Raw genomic sequence first — 18,178 nt, forward strand, 5'->3', positions numbered from 1 at the left:
TGAGCATTGGTCCCTCTGCCCGTGCTTCTCCTGATACAAGATGAGCTTTAGTGCAGGAGCTGGGCTGTGTCTAGGGCAGGAATTTCAGCACTGGGGTTGTCATGCTGGCCCTGCTCCCAAAGAGTCAAAAGCTTCCTGTTTCTGTCAGCAGAAGCTAATTGTTGCTTTGGCTTTGGGGTGCTGCAGGCGTTCATCAGGCGGTGTCTGGCCTATCGAAAGGAGGATCGGATAGATGTCCAGCAGCTGGCCTGTGACCCCTACTTGCTGCCGCACATCCGCAAGTCTGTGTCCACAAGCAGCCCAGCTGGAGCTGCAATTGCATCAACCTCTGGATCATCCAATAACAGCTCTTCAAACTGAGACAGAGTAATAGGCCAAAAACTGCTTGAGAAACTGTCAAAAAGACTTTCAGAAACACATTTGGAACCGAGGAATCTACAAGGGTCTCAAGAAACCTGTACCAGGTGCTTTTTTCTCTTGCTTTTTTCCATCCATAGAGCATGACAACATCAACTCTCATCAAGAAAGCCTTCGGCATCTAGGCCAAGCCATGTGGATAGGAGATGGCTTGAGGTTTGTCCAGTCAGTGACCACAATAGGGTGGCTGCTCTGAGCAAAGAGGAGAAACTCAAGAAAAAATATTAAAAGCATAGTTCCATGTACTGTGAACTTCTGAACATGCAGCCTTGGGGAATCCAGGACGCCGTGTGTGCTTCATATGAAGAATGTGGACTTTGGAAAAAAGACTGGGCTAGTCCAGTGTTGATATTTAAACATTGTTCTTTTTCTTTTAATAAAGTTTAGGTAACATCTCCTGAAAAGCTCGAAGCACCAAGGTTCAGCTGGGGATGGTATATGACTCTTTGCCCTTTGGAGGGGAAAAAAGTTGATCCTGCCTGTTCATGGCACTAGAGTTAGTGTTTTACCCCTAATTAATTTCAATTTTTTAAAAATAACAATTTTTTGGAAGAAAAGATTTTTCTGGTCTCAGTGAAACCCGTATTAGCAGGTTTGTGGCAGTGTCTATTCTGCAGCTGGTGCATCTCTCTGCTCCTTTGGGGTGGCCTCTTAGGAATGATTCACCTTCTCAGGAGGGTGGTGAAGCCCTTGGAGAACAGGCCTGCATCACTCTGTGATCAGAGTGGGTCACAGCTCAGGTTGCCACAAGATCTCAGCTGCTTCTTCATCGCTCTCACAATGGTTGCACCTTTTTAATGTGTTGAAGTGCTGTTGTTTTTGCAGACCCAGCCCATCATGCTCATCATGCAGAATGAGCTCTCCACACTTGTGAGCCTGATCTCAGCTGACAGGCAGAGAGTGGTCAGGAATTGGTGCACGGCTCAGGTGTCACAGGTGTGATCTGTGCCCACCCAGCTCTCTCCTGATGTGGTTCCTGTTAGAGCATCCAGAGCTGAAGCCTTGTTTGGCCCTCTCTGTTGCGTGACTTGGCAGCAAAGCTTCCTCTCTCCCTTAACACTTTTCAAACTTGCTGACTCATGAAACTTGCTGCCATCACTGCATCTGATTTCAGATGGCAGGGAATGAGATAATGTCGTTGAAAGGAGAAAACAGCCTAATTACTGTCTCCCTCCTGTAATCTGCCTGGAGGGATCTTGTACCTTCAGCTGGATCTGCGTGCTGTGAAATGGGAGTCTCCCATTCTGCTTCCTTTTCCCTCCCACATTGAAGAAAAACTGAAAACACAAAAAGTGCAGCATTGAACATGTGGCAGCCAGGTTGAAGTGCTCCTAACATATGGCAGGAGTTCTTAGCCAGAAATATTTAAAGATGCAGTGTTGGAGGAGTAGGGTTTGTCCTGGATGGGGGAGGGGGGGGGGGTTGTAGATGAGCACTGTAAAACAGCAATCCAGGATGGTGGTTAAAAACCAAACCACCCTATGTGCACTTCCTAACTCAATCCCTGGAACACTGTGGGCTGGGGAATCCTTTGTGGAACAATTCCAAAATTGTCCCCACAGCTGTGGCAGCTCTTTGGGTCACTGCATAACCCCAGTGGCATCTCCTGGCAGGTGCTGTTCTGCATCATGCACTCAGAGCTGCCCCTTGTCCACCTTATTGTAAGCCATCATCTGCAAATACTGTGCTTAAAGCTGATCAGGAACTTGCCAACAGAGAAATGGAGCAGTCTGTTGGAATTAAGCAAAGGCCAGGGAAGTGGAGAACTCTGCTGCTTTGGTTTGTCTTACTATTTTTGTAGTGACTCTCGGGCTTTTAGTTGGTTTTACTCCCTTGCAGCTGTATTTAAGGTGGTGTCTAAACTGCTGTAGTGTTTTAGACAATGAACAGAAATGCTGCATCTTTAAATCCTCTGCCATGCTCTCTTAGCCTTCTCCATGCCTGCTGCTCTAAGCCGCAAGTTAATTGTCCAGTGAGCAGCTTCAACATGTTTATTCAGCCTGTGTCAGGAGAAATCAGGGTTGGTGCTTCATCTCATTTGCCAAAATTGGTGATTTGGTATCTGTCCACATCAGGGAGAATTCTAAAAGGGTTTTTTCTATCCTGGTCCCATTGTTTCTTGGCCATCCAGTGTGTGCATCTCTGGGGCTATGATTAGTTTTGTGTCAGAAGCATTTCTTCCTGCTGTGTGACACCCATCCAGGGCCAGGGGACAGCAGGGGCTGACAACAGGGAAGAATAACCCTGGTAGAATTCTGGCTGCAACACTTCCCTTGTTAAGATGGGTTTCACTTCCAATAACAGACCCTGTTGCCACACTGTTCATTTACTTAAAGTGTATGAAGAATTTGTAACTTGAACCAGGCCAGACTGTTTTGGCTCTACCCAACAGATGAGACATGGATATTAAAATAAGTTTTAAGAAACTGATTTTGCTTGGCTTTTACTGTTTTCCTGCTCTTGGCATTGGCATGAGCTCACTTGCAGTGGCTGCATAGAGCTGACATGTGACAGGATGAGGCAGGATGGGGGAAGAATGCATTCCATCACTCAGAGCAGTGAGATCTCTGCATCACAGGGGGAATCGCTGGAAATTACTGTGTCACTTAATTACTGATATTGATCTTGTCCTGGAACATAATTTAGAAAGCTGAGGTGGGTTTGTCCATCATTTCCTGCACAATAGCAGCTGCCTTTAGAAGCCATACAGGGTGAGGACATAAAAAACACCTTTTCTGTTGATAAAAATCTGTGGATCACGACCCCTCCCCCACTCCCCAGCCCACATGCATCCAAGTCTCCCCTCTCAGTCACCCACACTAACCACACTGCACAGTGAGGAAACTCAGCTCCTTTAATTTCTTAGGGCTGTGCCTTGTCAGCTTTACAAAAATACACAACAAAAAAATGAAAAAGGACCTCAGCAGCTGAAGAGTTGAGTTTTTGTATCTAGAATGGAGAGCGCAGGGGCCCTTGGCACATCCAGCTCCTCCACAGGCAGGTGGAGCCACTGTGCTGGGCATCCCCTAGGAGCCAGAGCCACACCTGCCTCCAGAGCTGCTTCCTCAAGTGAGCAGTCACCAGGCCCCAGGTTACTCTGCAAATCTGACCTGACCTTCACTGTGCCTGAAGTCAAACTCAGTGAGTGCAAGCAAAACCAAACACTGAGGGAGCTTGGCTCCCTCCCTACCACTGCAATTGATCATTTTTCAGATGCCTGTACCAGTTTAGATGATGTGGCACAGATTTGGGCCAGGAGAGGCAGCAATGGTGCTTTAATGGCATCAGCAGCACCATCATTGTCCTGCATGGGAAGGCAGGTGCCCACATGTGCAGGGACGTGTGTGGGGAACACACCTTGACACTCGCAGGATCAGGATTCAACAAGGGGCTGCCTCAATGGATGCTTTTCCTCTTATATTCACAGTGGGGAGTCATGCTATAAATGAGCTTCCCTCTGCTAACTGGGCCAGTCCCAGTTCATTTTGGGACCTGGCAAACCCGCAGTGTGGGCTTTGCAACCGCTGCCGGTGTCTGCCTGGGGTCTGCTGCTGGAGGATGTTGTTTTCTGGGTGCTACAGAAGCTTGCCTCAAGCAGCCTTAACCTAAACTTCTTCCTGCTGCCAGCATGGAGGAGGAGACTTTAGAGTGTGTGAGAGCATAATTAGGCACAGCCTTCACCCCCACCCAGCCTGGACCTAACCTTTGCTGCCATGTGCTGATGCATCTTTGCACCAAGACACTGATTTTCCACAGCTGCACATAGCTCTGCCTGTGGTCTCTGCTTCTCTCTGGCCCCTGCACTGCCCTCAGGGGCAGCTGGGTGTCCCCCTGGCCATGACCCTGGGTGGGGGCAAAAGGCCAAACAAACACAGAGCAACTCAGCCTCTCCTCGCTACATTCACACCCAGGACCAGGCTCCTGACCACAAGGACACTATTGTCAGTTCTAAGAGCAGGCTGAGACACACTGCCAGCTTTAGCTGCACGGGGGTGTGAAGGCCAGGAGAAGCTGCTGGCATGTCCTGATGGTGAGAAGCTTCATGCTGCCACCAGCTTCTTAAGCTCTTCCCTGCTCCTCTGTGCTCCCACCTGCATCTCCTCCTGGGATGGGTTACTGTAGTCTTTTCTCCCTCCGCCTTTGGCTGCAGCTTGTGTTTCACTCATTCTGTTGCTACTCACTTCCAGTGAAGGGAAGCCTCAAGTGCTTCGAGATGATTCAGGAAAGCTTGAAAATAGAGGCTATCCACCATCTACCCCACCAGTGTGGGATAAGCCTCACTAGCCCCCAGCCAGCCCTGGTCAGGAGCTGCTTTCCCATCCTCTGTTGCTTGGGCTGCAGGAATGGTGCAGAGCAGTGCCATGGTTCAAATGGAGTTAAAATACAGGGATGGAGATAAAAACACAGGAATGAAGATAAAAATGCAGGGATGCTGTGAGCAGCAGCAGTTTGAAGACACAGGAATTCAGCCTCGCGTTCAGGCCAGATCTCCCATTCCCACCTGGGCTGCCGTGGGGAGCACCAGCAGCAAAGTTAAAAGGTGATCAGCTCTGCTTTGCATTCAGGGGAAAAAAAAAACCCAGTGCTCTGCTCAGCCCTGTCCTCTCCCGACTCAGGCGCCGGCTGCGTGGGAGCCACGAGCACGAGCTGCCCCGTTGGCAACCACCTTGCTCTTGGCTCAGCTCCACATCAGGACTCCAAACCTGCTTTGTTCAGCCTTGGCTCATCCCAGCTCCCGCTAATCCTGAAAATCCACGCACTCACACCCAAACCCAGGAGAGTGGCTGGGATTGCTGCCAAAACCCCTCCAGGCTAAAGGAACTGGTGAGAGATGAAGTGGAAGGGGACACGTCCGTGGCTATGAGGTAAGGCAGTGGCAGAGATTGAAATTAAGCACTCTGGGTCAACTGGGCCATGCTGCTCTTGCTGAAAAGGGCCAGGGAACAGGGTGAGATTTCTGCTCTGTGGTCCCATACCCGCTTCCGGCAGGAGGAAGGTGCTATTCAGGATGTGCTGTCCTCCACTACTCTCCAGCTGTTTTCCCTCCCCACTCTGCAGCCCAGACCAATTTGCTCTTGAGTCATGCAGAGAAATTGTTCTTCTAAAAGGCATATTTTTTGTAAATGTCTGCAATTCCGTCTCAGCCCCTTTCCAGGAGCCCTCCAGGGGAGGCCAGGTAGGAAGGAGAGGCAATGGGCTCAGAAGGCAGCACTTCTCCTTGGGCAGTCCCCAGCCTTGTCTCGCCCCCGCAGCGGAAGGCCAGGATCTCAGCGCTGGCCCTCACAAGGCTGGAGCGCCCTGAAATTCCTCACGGCAGCTCCAAGCGAGCACATCTGGTTTTAATAAATTATTTGCAGCTTGAACTTGCCTGACTTTTCAGAAGACAGAGCAGTAAAGAGCTCTGAGAGCTGCTGTGTGGGGCACCCACAAAGGGTCCCCCTTTGCAGTGCTGGGAGACAGCAAAGGTGGGAAGGAACTCGGGGGGAATGGGGCTGACCAAGGACATTAAGGGACCCTGGCAAAGCTGATTCTTGCAAGAGCCAAAGGGACAGCTGGGCTGGAGGCAGGGAAAGGGCCCTTCATTTTGGCCAGGATCCCTCTACCCGCAGCTGCGTGTCCAGGCGCTGATCCTAAACATTGTATTTCAGCTCCTGGGGGAGGAGCACGGGAAGCAAACAGGCGGCGCCTCCCGACACTTACTGCTTGATGGAGCCTCAGCCGCCAGCACCAAGACTGCTCTCCCAGTGTTGAGCCCTAATAAGAAAACAAACCTCCAGGAGCACCAGCATGGGGCCCCAATGACAACCAACGTGCCTGGGGCTGTGGAGGAGCTGAGCCCCTGCACGGTGTCCCCAGGCTTGTCCCTAAAGGGAAGAGTGCAAATGCAAAGCTTGGGGATGAGTCCCTTGCTGTACCCCAACGGTGTTCCCCACCAAATTCCACATCCCACCAAGAGGATACCAATCACCCTTGTTGCAATGCAATGCAATGCAAAGCCTGGAGTTTGGAGAGGGAGCTGGACTGGCTGTTCCTGCCTGTCTCAAATAGAGTGAGCAACGTGGCCGTTCCCTGCTGCTGCTCTGCCGCCAGCACGAGTGAGAAGGAGCCAGCAGACGCCAAGATGGCCTCTTCCCCAGGCAGTGACCTAAGTGCACAGCGCCTGCCAGGTGGGTGTTGATCTTGGCCCAACCAGTCCTATTTGAGGCCAGGATGAGGCTGAGGCAGCACTGAGCTCTTGGCAGAACCTGGCAGGTGCTGCTGGTCCTCAGCAAAGTGAAGCCCCTGACACGAGAGTCCCCTGACAGCTGCTTCCCACAGGCTGGGCTCTGCTCTCCTGGGGCACTCAGTTCCAGAGAGAGCCATGGGCTGGGGGGAACACCCTTGGAAGAGCGCAAAGAGTAGGACATGCTGCCTGCCTGATCATACAATAAGTAGACCCTTAGGACCTGCCAGTCCTCAGAAGTGGCCAGACTCTTCCTTCAGATCTGATGGCTACAGATGCTGTCCACAGGTCCCCAAAACAGTTTCCTCTAATGCCTCTGGCACAAGCAAGCACCAAACATGTCCCAGGATAGCTCCAAACTTAGTAAGTCATGGGGTGCCTCACTGCCACTGAGCACCCCAGCTCCAAATCTGGGGTTTCTCCCCCAGCCCTATGGTTGGGTCCTACTCCACGTTGGTTACATATTTTTACAACCTGCTGAGCATTCTGACTGACCTGTTTTCTCCCAGGTGTTCCTGACTAGGTCAATTCCTTCAGCCAAAGGAGGGCAAATGGCTTGTATCTATCTCCAGAAATGTTTTTCAAACCTTCTGCAGGATGACGTTCACTTGAGCTAATGCTGTTTCATCCCATTCTACTGCAGTCCCTCCACTGTGACCACTCCCTACATGGGCTATTGCTTTGGCCAAAATCCAGAATTTATTTTTTTAATTAAATGACAGATACAGATGCTTCGCCTGTGGGAATTACACATTGACTATCCCAAGTTCTGTGTAATCCTGGGATAAGCCCATTGCTCCCCGTTGATCTCCACAGGCAAGGAGCGCTCCTGAATTTGTTCCAGAGGCGCAGTTGGCCATCCCCTGCACACAGCCATGTCCCCTTGTCCTTGTCTGGCAGCAACTCATTAGGGCCAGAGGGGTCAGACAGCCTGGAAACGTCCCAAAGGAAAAACACATTTCCTCCCGATCCACTCTGTTGAGTGGTACTAACCAGATTAGGAGGAGATAGGTAAGGAGCTGTTTGCCTGTGTTGCAGAAATTAATTGAGAAGTGCTAATTATCTGCTAATCACATGCAGCATAAGGGCCTCCAAGACACAGGATGAACCACGACAGAAAGCAACAATGTTCCATGGGATCCAAAGGCTTTTGACTCTGCTATGTTCCTTCTTTTGGATGGGTTCAACTTCCTTGAAAGAGATGCCAGGTTTGTCTGGGATAGGTGAAGGGTTCCACTCACAGGACTTCACAGCCCCATCATGTCCAGTCATTGGTGTCTCGGTGGGTGGTATCCTCATGGAGTGGTCCCCAAGTTTTTGGGGTAGGAGTGAGGATCTGGATGATTGCTTCCTCTCCTCTGGACTTGTCATGCTTGTTTCCTGTGGCAGCCATGGAGGCCAGTCTCAGTGCTGCTGCAATTAAAAACTAATCCCTGCTTTAGTAAAAGCAACAGCCCAGGCGCTTATGTCCTTAATTAGCACTCCCAGAGGGTTTGCATCCCCAAAGCCCATTCTGGCACCAGCCTGAAGGTCCTTCCTGCCCCACTGGGAAATAACTGATTTCTTTATTTTCTGAAGAATAGCCAAACTCACCCCCTTAGGGGCTTGTGCCATCTCGGGGCCAGATCCTGCTCCCTGCTCAGGGGAGCCTTGCCATCAGCTTGGTCTCATCAAAAGCATCATCTCCCCTGAATTCGTAGGGCAGGGTCTGTGTGTCAAGGACTGACTGACCCTCCCTGCACTGCTCAAATCCCAGATCTCAAGGAGGTGAGGCTTCCACACCCTCAGGGATCTGCCACAAGAATGGCATCATCCAAGTGCACCAAATGTATGTAGAAAGCCAGGAATATGCCAACATCCAGTGTTTTCCATGTATACTGCCTTCTTTGGGTGGTTTTTGGGACCATGAGCAGCCCTGTTGGAATAGTGGTGTGAAAATAAAAGTTTAAAAGTTCTTTAGAGGTTTTTAAGAGCCTTTTATGTTCAGCTCCTGGATGTGGGATATACCTGCATCATAAATTGTAAGTGTTCTTTGTCCCATGCAAAGATGTGCTTTGTCCCATGTCTCAGCCAAGCACCAGAAGCTGGAGGGCTGGAGGAACTGGGCTTGTGGTTGAATGTGCTGTGAGCATCCACAGTTCAACTGGGAGCTGCCCAGATCTGTGCCGCAGGGATGGATGGAGGGAGGGTCCAGCTGGGCTGGCTGTGCTTGGGATGAGGCAACTCTGCCGGGCACCCAGAGGTGCAAGTGACGAGGTGTGGTGGGAGTTCGCGCCAGCCCTTGGCTGCTCTCCCGGCGAGGTGGGGTCCCACGCCGACGACCCGCAGCGAAGCGGGACTGGCGGCACCGCGGGCATATTCCCCACACTCTCCGCCCCGTACCGGAGCATCCGGACCACCCGAGCTGTGGAGAGGGCTGCGTGGGGACTCTCCTGGGGAGCCAGCCATCCCCGGGCGCCTGCAGGGATGCCCTGGCCAGGCGAGCCTTCGCTTCTGCCGTTTCCCCGCTCACCCCCGGACTCCCGCCCCAGCGATGCGCTTCAGCGGGCGGAGCCCGCCGGGCTCGGGCCTCGCCCCACTCTCTCGCCGCCGCTGGGCCGGGCCCCGGTCTGCTGACGCAGTGTCTGAGCCCGGCGCACAAACTTCGGGTTTTTTCTTATTTTATTTTGTAACTTTCCCCCCCCCCGCCCCCCGCCTTTCTTTTCCTCCCTCTCCCGCTCACGTCCCTCCTCCTTCTCCTCCTTCTCTTCCTCCTCCTACTCCATCTGCTCCTTCTCCTTGTCCTTCTCCTCCTTTGCCCCCTCCCCCCATCCCCCTCCCCGTGGTGGCCCCGGCGCGGCAGGAGCGGCAGGAGGGGCCCGAGCGGAGCGGAGCGGGACGGGCAGCGCCGGGGATGGGGCGCAGCTCGGCGGGACCGCGGCCCGGCTGCTCCCCCATGTGCGCCCCCCTCCGCCGCCCACTCTGCTGCCTCCTCTGCTCCCTCCTCGGGCTCCAGCTGGTGCTCGGCGCTGCGCACCCAGGTGGGACCGCTCTCTCCCTCCCTCTGCTTTCCCGAGTTTTCTTATCGGGGGAAAAGGGGGGCGAGGAGCCAAACCAGGGCTGGGGGACCCAGCCGGGCCGGGCATCCCCGGGGAGGGAGCGGCGAGACCCCGGAGGCGGCGTGCAGGTCGGGGGGGGCCGCATGAGTCTAACGCGGATCACATCGCTGTGGCTTATTTCCTCGCGAAAAGTTTTATTTGCTTTTACTACTGTTTGGTTTAGTCCATCTCTCTTCGGTCGTGGTGCCTTCCGCCGCGTTTTGTTTTCTCCAGTTTGGTCGCGCCGTGTTTTCTTCTCGTTCCGCCGCGTTTTCACTCCCTTTTATCACTTAACTCCCCGCGCCGAGCGGCCGCGCAGCGGCGGCCGAGTGTCCCGCTGCGCCCCGCAGCCCCGCTCCGGCCCTTTGTCTCTCCGGGGAGGCCGGTCCGCGGAGCGGGAGGTCGGGAAGGAGCCAAAGGGGTTTGTTAGAGCTTGCCGCCCTCTCCAATCCTGACCTCCCTCCCCTCTCCCGACGTGTTACTCTTATGAAAAGCGCCCTCCGGGATCGGGGCCCGAGTGGGCATTTGCAAATTTTTTTTTTTTTTTTTTTTTCCTAGTAACACCTCACAATAAAGTTAAAGGATTTTTTTTTTTTTTTTTTTAACCTTCTGAAGGCATCGTGAAGCAGACACTGGAGGCTTCTCTGCACGGCCCCTGAAATTGCCAAAATGTCCTTATCCCAGGACAGTCTAGCCTAGAACTAAGAAACTGCTTTTGGGTCTTCCTTGAATTATTTTGGCCCTATTTATTTTATTTACTTTAAAATTTCATAAGAAAGCAAAATTGCCAACTTTTACCTGAAAATAATAGCTTTGCCTATTTTATTAGAGCACATTTAGCAAATCTAAAGCAGATTTGGAAGTGGCAGCATAGGAACAAACTGATGCCCTGCCCCCGCCCCCCTTGCCCCCTTGCTTTCCCCTCTCCCCCTAGGCTCACAGTGCCTGGGGCTGAGCTGCCTCACCCAAGGGGCAAACATGAGGTCATGGACATGATGACAGTGGGCAGCAGTCCCATGCCAAGCAAGAGATCTGTTTTGGGGTCAGAGGAAAAACTGCTTGGCTGGGAGATGGAGAAAGTAGGAAGCAATGGGAAAGGAGACCCCTGTACCCTGAGGAATTTGTAAGAGCAGTCAGGGTTTGCTGCTGTTTATAGCTATCTCAGCTGGACTTTCCACAGCTGAAATCCTGTTACACCTTCCCATAATTTACTTGAGGGCCATAGATTCCTCCTTCTGTGGACTTAAAGGGGGTTATTTCATTTCAGCAAGGTTTTGCCACCTTTACAGGCCACTTCTGGCAGTTTCATCCCAAAAAATGTCAGTGGGATCCAGGTTTGCAGCTGCAAGGACAGAGGCAGCTCTGTCCTGGCTGTGAGGCAGGAGCACGGTGGCAGCCGACCCCACGCTGGGCCCAGGCGAGGAACAAGGCAGCTTTCAGTGGCCGCCAGCCTGCAGGGCTGTGGCACTTGCCTTGCTAGTCTGAGCTCCTTCAGCTCTTTCTCCTCCTCTTCCCTCCTTTCAGCTGCTCCAGCCCTGCATCAGTCCCGCTTCACGTGTGGTGGATGAAGGGGGCAGAGGGTGGCGCCTGTGGAGGTGCTGCATCCAGGCTGGTTTGCAGCTCAGAGAGGATCTTCACTGGGAGTGTGAGATCAGGATGGAGTAGTCCCAAGAGTTCCTTGTTTCCAAAGACACTTTCAGTGGGGGCCAGCCCGGCAGTCAGCATTGATTCTCCTGGGGAGCTCTTGCTTCCTTTGGAGGTTTGTGCCAAACCCTCACCTCTGGGTCAGCCAGAAAGGTGGAGCAGAGCTCTTGGCAGGAGGTTTAGGGCTCCTTACTGGGGTATCTTCTCCAGCTGACCCATCTGTGCAGCACAGTGTGGGCACCCACATGCCCTTCCTAGGGAAACTGAGGCAGTAGCTCCCATCCCGCTGTGGCTGCAGGCAGGACAAGGTCCTTGTCTCAATGCCAGAACTTGATGCTGAATCGACTTCCCACCTATCCCATGCTCAGTGTAGGTCCTGCCATGTCAGTGTGGGGCTAGAGAGAGCACAGGAGGGACCTGGAAAGAATTTACAGCCTGTAGAGCAAACAGAGCAGTCTTTGCACGAATCTCCCCCCATTTTCCCCTTCGTAATGGAAATGGCTTGTTGCATGGCAAATGCAGCCCCAAAAATTTTATCTCGATCTTCTTTGGACTGTTTGGGAGCAGGAAAAGGGGTCAGAGGTGTCAGCTTTGCTGCTGGAGCCTGGCAGGGCAAAAGGGAGAGTGGAGACCTCACCTCCCCTCGGTCTGCAACCACAGCTGCCTCTAGGACGTGGCAGCAGGGCTGGGGATGTGCTTGCGCAAGAATGACAGGAGTGGAAAGAGATTTAATTTAGCCCTCCATGCAAAACCATTCCGTCCCCTAAAGCCACCCAGCTGGTGTGGGGACCCCAGGAGGTTTCCCATGGGGAGGTGCTCCTTGCCAGCATGTGCAAAGGCATTTTCAGGCTTGAGGTCTTGATGATAGTTAAAGCCAGGGAGAAAAATCTGCGACGTGGCTTTATTTTCTCTCTGGCTGGATTTTGCACCTTTCCTTGCAGGCAGAGGCACTCTCCCTAAGTCCTGCTTCCTTAAGTATTTTCCAAGGAAACATTTTCCTGCGAAATCAAAGCAAATGTGTGCTGAGGATGTTATCATCCCTCTGTACTAAATAATTTTTTCCAGATGATAAATCTGTCACAAGAAGCTGTGGTCCTATTGCCTTGGTGGGTGCTTGGAGCAGGGAAGGGAAGGCTTTGGTCCAGCTCTGCCAGAGGTCCCACTGTTACCAACGGGGTCATCATTCCCTGCTCAGCTCCATGAATGCATCTGGGTCTTGGGTGGGAGTCGGAGTGGTGGCCGCCCTTCCACCTACTCTAGCCCATTGTAAGACAGCATTTCCTGAAGGGTTGTCTAAGCAATTTGTAAAATTTGGTTCTTCATGTGCAGTGAGGAGCAGGATTTTAATTAATCTGAACTGTGCGCAGCTTGCAGAGCATCGACATTTTTCTCATTCCAGAGATTGCTTGGAGCCCAAAAGAGACCCACACAGATGTTCTTATTCTTAAAGAACCCATTTGTAATTTCTTAAGGATTAGAAAATGATTAGTGGATTGACTTACAAATTCCTGGGAGCACTCTTTAGTCTAGGAGCAAAGGTTTGGTTGTTTCAGGGGACACAGGGTATTTTCCAGTATCATCTCCATCCCACTGCTTGCTGCTGCACTGTGCCTTGTGCTGTCGCAATAGGGACGCATGGGGGATTTTCCATGTTTCCTTGTTTGGAGGATGATGCAGAGGTGGAATGGACAGACTAGTTTTTCCCATTCCTTCACCTGAATCCGGACATGGCAACTTGGAGCTCTGTAGTAATGGCCCTGTTATGCCGGTAATGTCTGGTGTGGGAGTGCTGGGCATGAGGCAGGCGAAGGGCACCCAGTGAGAAGTTTCATGGTAAATATAATTTTAATTACAAACAAATATATGTGTGAGACACCAGAGACTGCCCCTGGTAGTGTGAATGTTCTTGGGTTTGGTGAATAAGGGGGTCCCTGTCCAGAGACAGTGCTCAGAGAAGTAACTTTAGGAGTGGTACCAGAAAAACAAGTGAGGAGAAATCTAAGGATCTTTCATCATTTTGGGTGGACTTTCTTTAGTAGTTTTGAAAACTTTGGTAAGTCTTCAGCCAACTGTGCTTAAAGCACCTGTCTATGAGGACATGTCAGGCCTGTCCTGCACATCACACCACACCACTGGCCAGTTTGCTGGCCAGGGAGTCTGGCTGCTGGTGGATGAAGGAAAAAGAACAGTCAGAGAATCTGGGGCCAGAACAGTGCTCAGGGGTAAGTGTTTGGCCACTGTGTCCTGGGAGGGAACCTTTGCCTCTCCCACTGGGTCCACTGCACTCCATCCTGGCTGGAGCCCATTCAGTGGATGGTGCTGCCTTCATCTCCCTTCATTCCTGGGGAGTCAGAACCTCTGGATGAATGCAGCTGCTGCAGGGCTGGAGCCTGGGCCAAATCTAGGGAGAAACTGGGGAAAATTTCTATCCTTCTATCCTTTGCTGGGTACCAGAGGGCAGATTCTGGGGCTCTTGTCTCCCTTATGGCCACTGCTGTGGTGAGTCCCTTGGGCTGCCCAGGGACAGGCATCCCTTCTGGAATGCATTAATTTGTCTGTGTCCCAGGCAGAATGCTGGGAGAATGGGCTTCTTAATGTCTGCAGAGAGGCTGAAGTATGTGGCCCCCTTCCAAAACCTTTACAAGGCAGCAGGAGTGAGCAGAGTGGTAGGTAGCCTTCATCGTCACAGCCAAGTAAGAAGCTCATATCCTACAGCTCCCACCATGTAAACAGCAGCTTCTCTCTGACTGCTGGGCCGGCCAAGAGGAGTTTCTCAGCTCCAAGTGCACATCCTGCTGCTCCATAGCCCCAACCAGAGTGTCAGAAGCTTCACTTTCTTCTTTGTAGCAAGAGGTCCTTTACTCCCTGACATCTGTTTTAAAAAACCAGGATGACAGCCACCCACGCAAGTCTGGCCCCAGCCGAGCCCCAGGGTTGTGCTGTGCTGGGTGAGTGTGGGATGTTGGGCATCATTGCTCCTTTGCTGCAAATCTCTAATTTAGGAGTGTCGGGAGTGGGGGTTATGTCTCCTCCCAGCTCTGGAGCAGACAGGACCGGTGCTCTTCCTGAGCCAGATGTGTCCTGGGGCTGCTGGTATGGCTGCATTTCCTTCCCTTTTGTTTTTTATTAGTCTGAAGTTCCTCTCTAAGGAGTTGCATGGAGTTACCGATGCCAGAAGCAGCTGGAGGGGAGGTGCAGCTGTGACGTCCTTCCCGCAGGCTGGGAATGCTCTTGTGTCGTGTGATTGCGAGCAGCAGGGATGCTCCAGCTTTGCTGTTGGGAGTTCCCATGGACACAGCTGATGCTTTTATCACTGTTTCCCATTCCCAGCCCACAGAAGGATGCACAGGCTCCTTCCTTGGGCCAAAAGTTGATGTTCTTCATGGCAATGGCTATGCTTTTTGCTCTTCTCCACACCAAGACTGTAAAGATCTTCCTTGGACTGACTGCTGGAGCTGGGCTTTGCTGGGAACTTCTCTCCAGGAAGGGGATTTTCCTCCAGAGGAATAAGATGGAGTTGGGGTGTTTCTATGATCCTGCTGTATCTCTCAGCAGAGCTGGCTGGGCATGGTCAGGGGGACAGTCCCAAAGGTCGCTGGAAGGTGAATCGTCGGGCTGGTCGAGCATTTCCCTCTCCTCTTCAGGGCTATGCAAGCTGGGCCTAGCTGAGGCTGTCAGGTGAAACTCTCCTGTTTTCCATGAACAATGATTTTTGGTTCTTTGTGGAGTCCCAAAATGGCTTGGGTTGAAAGGGTCCTTAAAGACCATCTCCTTCCACTAGGAAGGCAGGGACACTTTCCACTAGACCAAGCTGCTTCAAGCTCTGTCCAACCTGGCCTTGGATATTGCCAGGGGTGGAACAGCCACAGATTCTCTGGGTAACCTGTGCCAGAGCCACTTGACCCTCACAAGGAAGAATTTCTTCCCAACGTGCCATCTAGCACTGTCCTACTCCAGCTTAAAGCCACTGTCCTGTCACTTCGGACCCTTGTCCAACATCCCTGTCCTGCTCTCTTGGAGCCCCTTTAGGCACTGGCAGAGGCTCTGAGGTCTCCCTGGAGACTTCTTTCCTCCAGGCTGAACAGCTCTCCCAGCCTGTCTGCATTTCTTTTTGTCATATTTTTCTATGGTTTTTTTTTATTATTATTTCTGAGGAATTTTTCTTCTCTGTTGCTGATCTTTCCCACATACTTGGTGCATCCCCACCATGTTTATTGTGAATGAGTTCCCACTTTCCACAGTTTTTCACCAATTGGTGCTGGGTGGGTTTCAGAGCCTTGGGCTGCTCACCCTTGGGCTGCAAATATAGGCTGAAAAGATGGTGGTTTGGAGTAGGTGGCTTGGGGCTGCTGTGCCGTTTGCTGGAAGGTGAGACACATTTCATGAGGAGGTTCAGGCTGAAACAGGGATTCCTTTCTGCACTGTGTGAGTGAAGGGTGGGTTTCTTACTGCGGGACATTACAGGTAAAACATTTTCCTAGGCTCACAAATCCAAATGAAGGTGTCAATTAGCATACGGGCTGCAGCCCCTGAGGGAGCTTGTGAGTCTCAGAGTGCCAATGGAGCCCTGTTTGCTGGCATGGCTGGGGCACCCTGTGGGCTTCAAGGCTTTGCTGCCTTTGCTGGGTGGTCTGGAGCAAACCATATCTGTGATGTGTCTGCAGCACAGGAACCTCCGAGGGATTGTCTCTGGGCTCTGGATGTGCTCAGCCTCCTGCACAAGGGATTTGTAGCTGTGTTCTTTGGGGCATCCAAAGGGGAACCTTGAATGAGAACAAGGGCAGGGAGCGCCGTTGCCATGGTGGCTGCATGGCTTGCAAGGTTTGCAAGGGGCTCTGGCATCACACAGTGCCATGGTCACTCTCACAGAGGAGCCAAAGACGTGGCAGGGCCTGGCAGGGATGTAGTAACAGAGCCTCACAGTGCTGACGTGTTGGGGGCAGCTTTTGCTTTCAGTTGTAATTGCAGCCAGAGCCCTGGAGCTGCTCCAGTCCAGGATAACTGGGACAAGGGTCCAGCTGTAACTTCAGTCCTTTCTTGAATTTGCTCCCTGCGTTTGTGGCCGGTGATGGGAGGGTGACAAATGCAATGGAACAAGGATGCACTGGGTGTCCTGTTATGCGTGGCTGAGCTGGAATGTGCTTGGGGTTGGGTGGTGCCAAGGATGCCCAACCATGTCATGCTTCAGGGCTTTCTCTGTCTGCTGTCCTTGTGGCTTCTCATCCGGTGCTGCCCACAGTCCCCAAAATTGCTGCTTATGAAGCTTTCCTTATTTGCTTGGGGGTCATAATGCTATTGTGGGAAGGGTTAAGCTGAGTTCCTTCAGTTCAGGCTTCCTGCTGGCCAAGAACTTGCTTTTTTTGATTAAGATAAAGAACCTGGAACCAGAACAGGGTGTAAAATCTCTCCTGAGGGCTGCCTCAAAAGGTGGCAGCTTCTCCATCCCTTCACTGTTGAGCCACCAGTGCAAAGAAAATCTCTCCCGCTGTGCTTGGGCATGAGTATCCAAATATTTCCCACATGAGAGAGGAGAGTGTTTCTGCTGGCAGAGCCAGTGTCCTGCTTTCAGTCCCAGCTCTCCCCATCCCCCCCATCACACTGTCTTGTAGCACCAGCTGCTTTCCATGATCCCAGTAGGCTGAAGGCAGCATCCCAGTGGGTGCATAGCTGGGACAAGACACCATCCTTGATGGGAGTGTGTGGATTTTGCTTTGCTTTCAGAAGTCCTCCCCAAAAGAGGAGGAGGAGGACTGGGATGTGATGAGTCAGAGCTGCTCCTGCTCAAAAGAGAGAGGATGCAGGAGGGAGAGACAGAATGGGCAATTCCAGAACTGGTTTAATTTTGGTGATTTCCAGGCACAACATCTATCGGCATTGCGTTTTCCAGTGCTCTTTGTCCTGTGCCAGAGGACAGCTCCTCTTTGAGAAGGATCTGCAGGTGTTGCTGTGGGTGGGTTTCCATAACTGGGGACAGTTGAAAAGCTCTGCCTGTGTGATTTCAAGTCCACAGGTGGGTACCAAAACCTGAGGAACATCTCTGAAAGGAGTCAGCCATAGCTGTGTTATGGCTACTGAGAGTGGTGCTGGAGAGCAGGCCCTGGAAGGGATGGGGACATTCCCAGTCCCTTTAGGATACTCCTCTGGAGCTCCCTCCAGTAAGGATTGGGTTTACTCTGAAGCATACCAGCTTGGGGAAAGGGATTAATTGAGCAAACTTTCCTCCTTCTACCCAGCTACACATCTATCCTGGGGTAAGGAATGCTGAATAGTCCTTTCAGTGCCCAGGAGCCTATCCAAGCACCAGTGCCAATGTCATGGACACTGTGGACCCAGTCAACCTCAAATTCCATAGAAATAAAGGAAAGAAAGGTGTATTTTTGCTGAATCACTGCTGTGCTGCCTTGTATTAAGCTTATGCGGGTTGTCGCCCCAGCTCCTCCCCAGCAGTGCCCACCGAGTGGTTTTGCACAGCAGTTTTGCTGGAAGAGCTCAGGAGGTGCCAGGGCTGAGCTGGTGGTGGAGCTTTCCCATTCCTCCATGGCCCAGCAGACACTGGGGACACACACTGTGTGGCCTCTCCTGCCTTTTTTGAGCCAAGGGGCTGAGCTCCTTGCAGCATGCAGCCTAAATCCTGCAGCCTCTAATTTCCTTCCTCCAGCTCTTCTCTTTTTAGAGTAAAATGGTTATTTTGTGCTTCTCTGGGCCCAGGCCTGCCCCCTTCAGTCTGGATGGCTTTCTTGAACATGGTGCTGCTGCAGAGCCACTGGTGAGTGTGGGCCTTGCATAGTGCTGCCAGCCCCACCATGGCACTGAACAC

At 52.2% G+C, this 18,178-nt stretch overlaps 2 protein-coding genes across 8 annotated transcripts in view; both read left to right on the forward strand.

The window, feature by feature from the left end:
- Nucleotides 1-2,847, forward strand: part of TLK2 (tousled like kinase 2) — a 42,877-nt gene extending 40,030 nt beyond the window's left edge. For all 6 annotated transcript variants that reach the window (XM_079327659.1, XM_079327657.1, XM_079327661.1 and 3 more), the window contains one exon: nucleotides 187-2,847. In XM_079327659.1, coding sequence (XP_079183785.1) covers nucleotides 187-360 — 174 coding nt within the window. In that variant the 3' untranslated portion in view covers nucleotides 361-2,847. The remainder of the gene's footprint in view (nucleotides 1-186) is intronic.
- A 6,503-nt stretch (nucleotides 2,848-9,350) lies between these two features.
- MRC2 (mannose receptor C-type 2) overlaps nucleotides 9,351-18,178 on the forward strand; it is a 29,404-nt gene continuing 20,576 nt past the window's right edge. The window contains exon 1 of one of the 2 annotated variants that reach the window (XM_079327647.1): nucleotides 9,351-9,660. In XM_079327647.1, coding sequence (XP_079183773.1) covers nucleotides 9,534-9,660 — 127 coding nt within the window. In that variant the 5' untranslated portion in view covers nucleotides 9,351-9,533. The remainder of the gene's footprint in view (nucleotides 9,661-18,178) is intronic. The other variant, XM_079327648.1, reaches the window with a different exon arrangement.

The sequence above is a fragment of the Erithacus rubecula genome, assembly GCF_903797595.1.
Source record: "Erithacus rubecula genome assembly, chromosome: 27".
Taxonomy (NCBI): Eukaryota; Metazoa; Chordata; class Aves; order Passeriformes; family Muscicapidae; genus Erithacus; species Erithacus rubecula.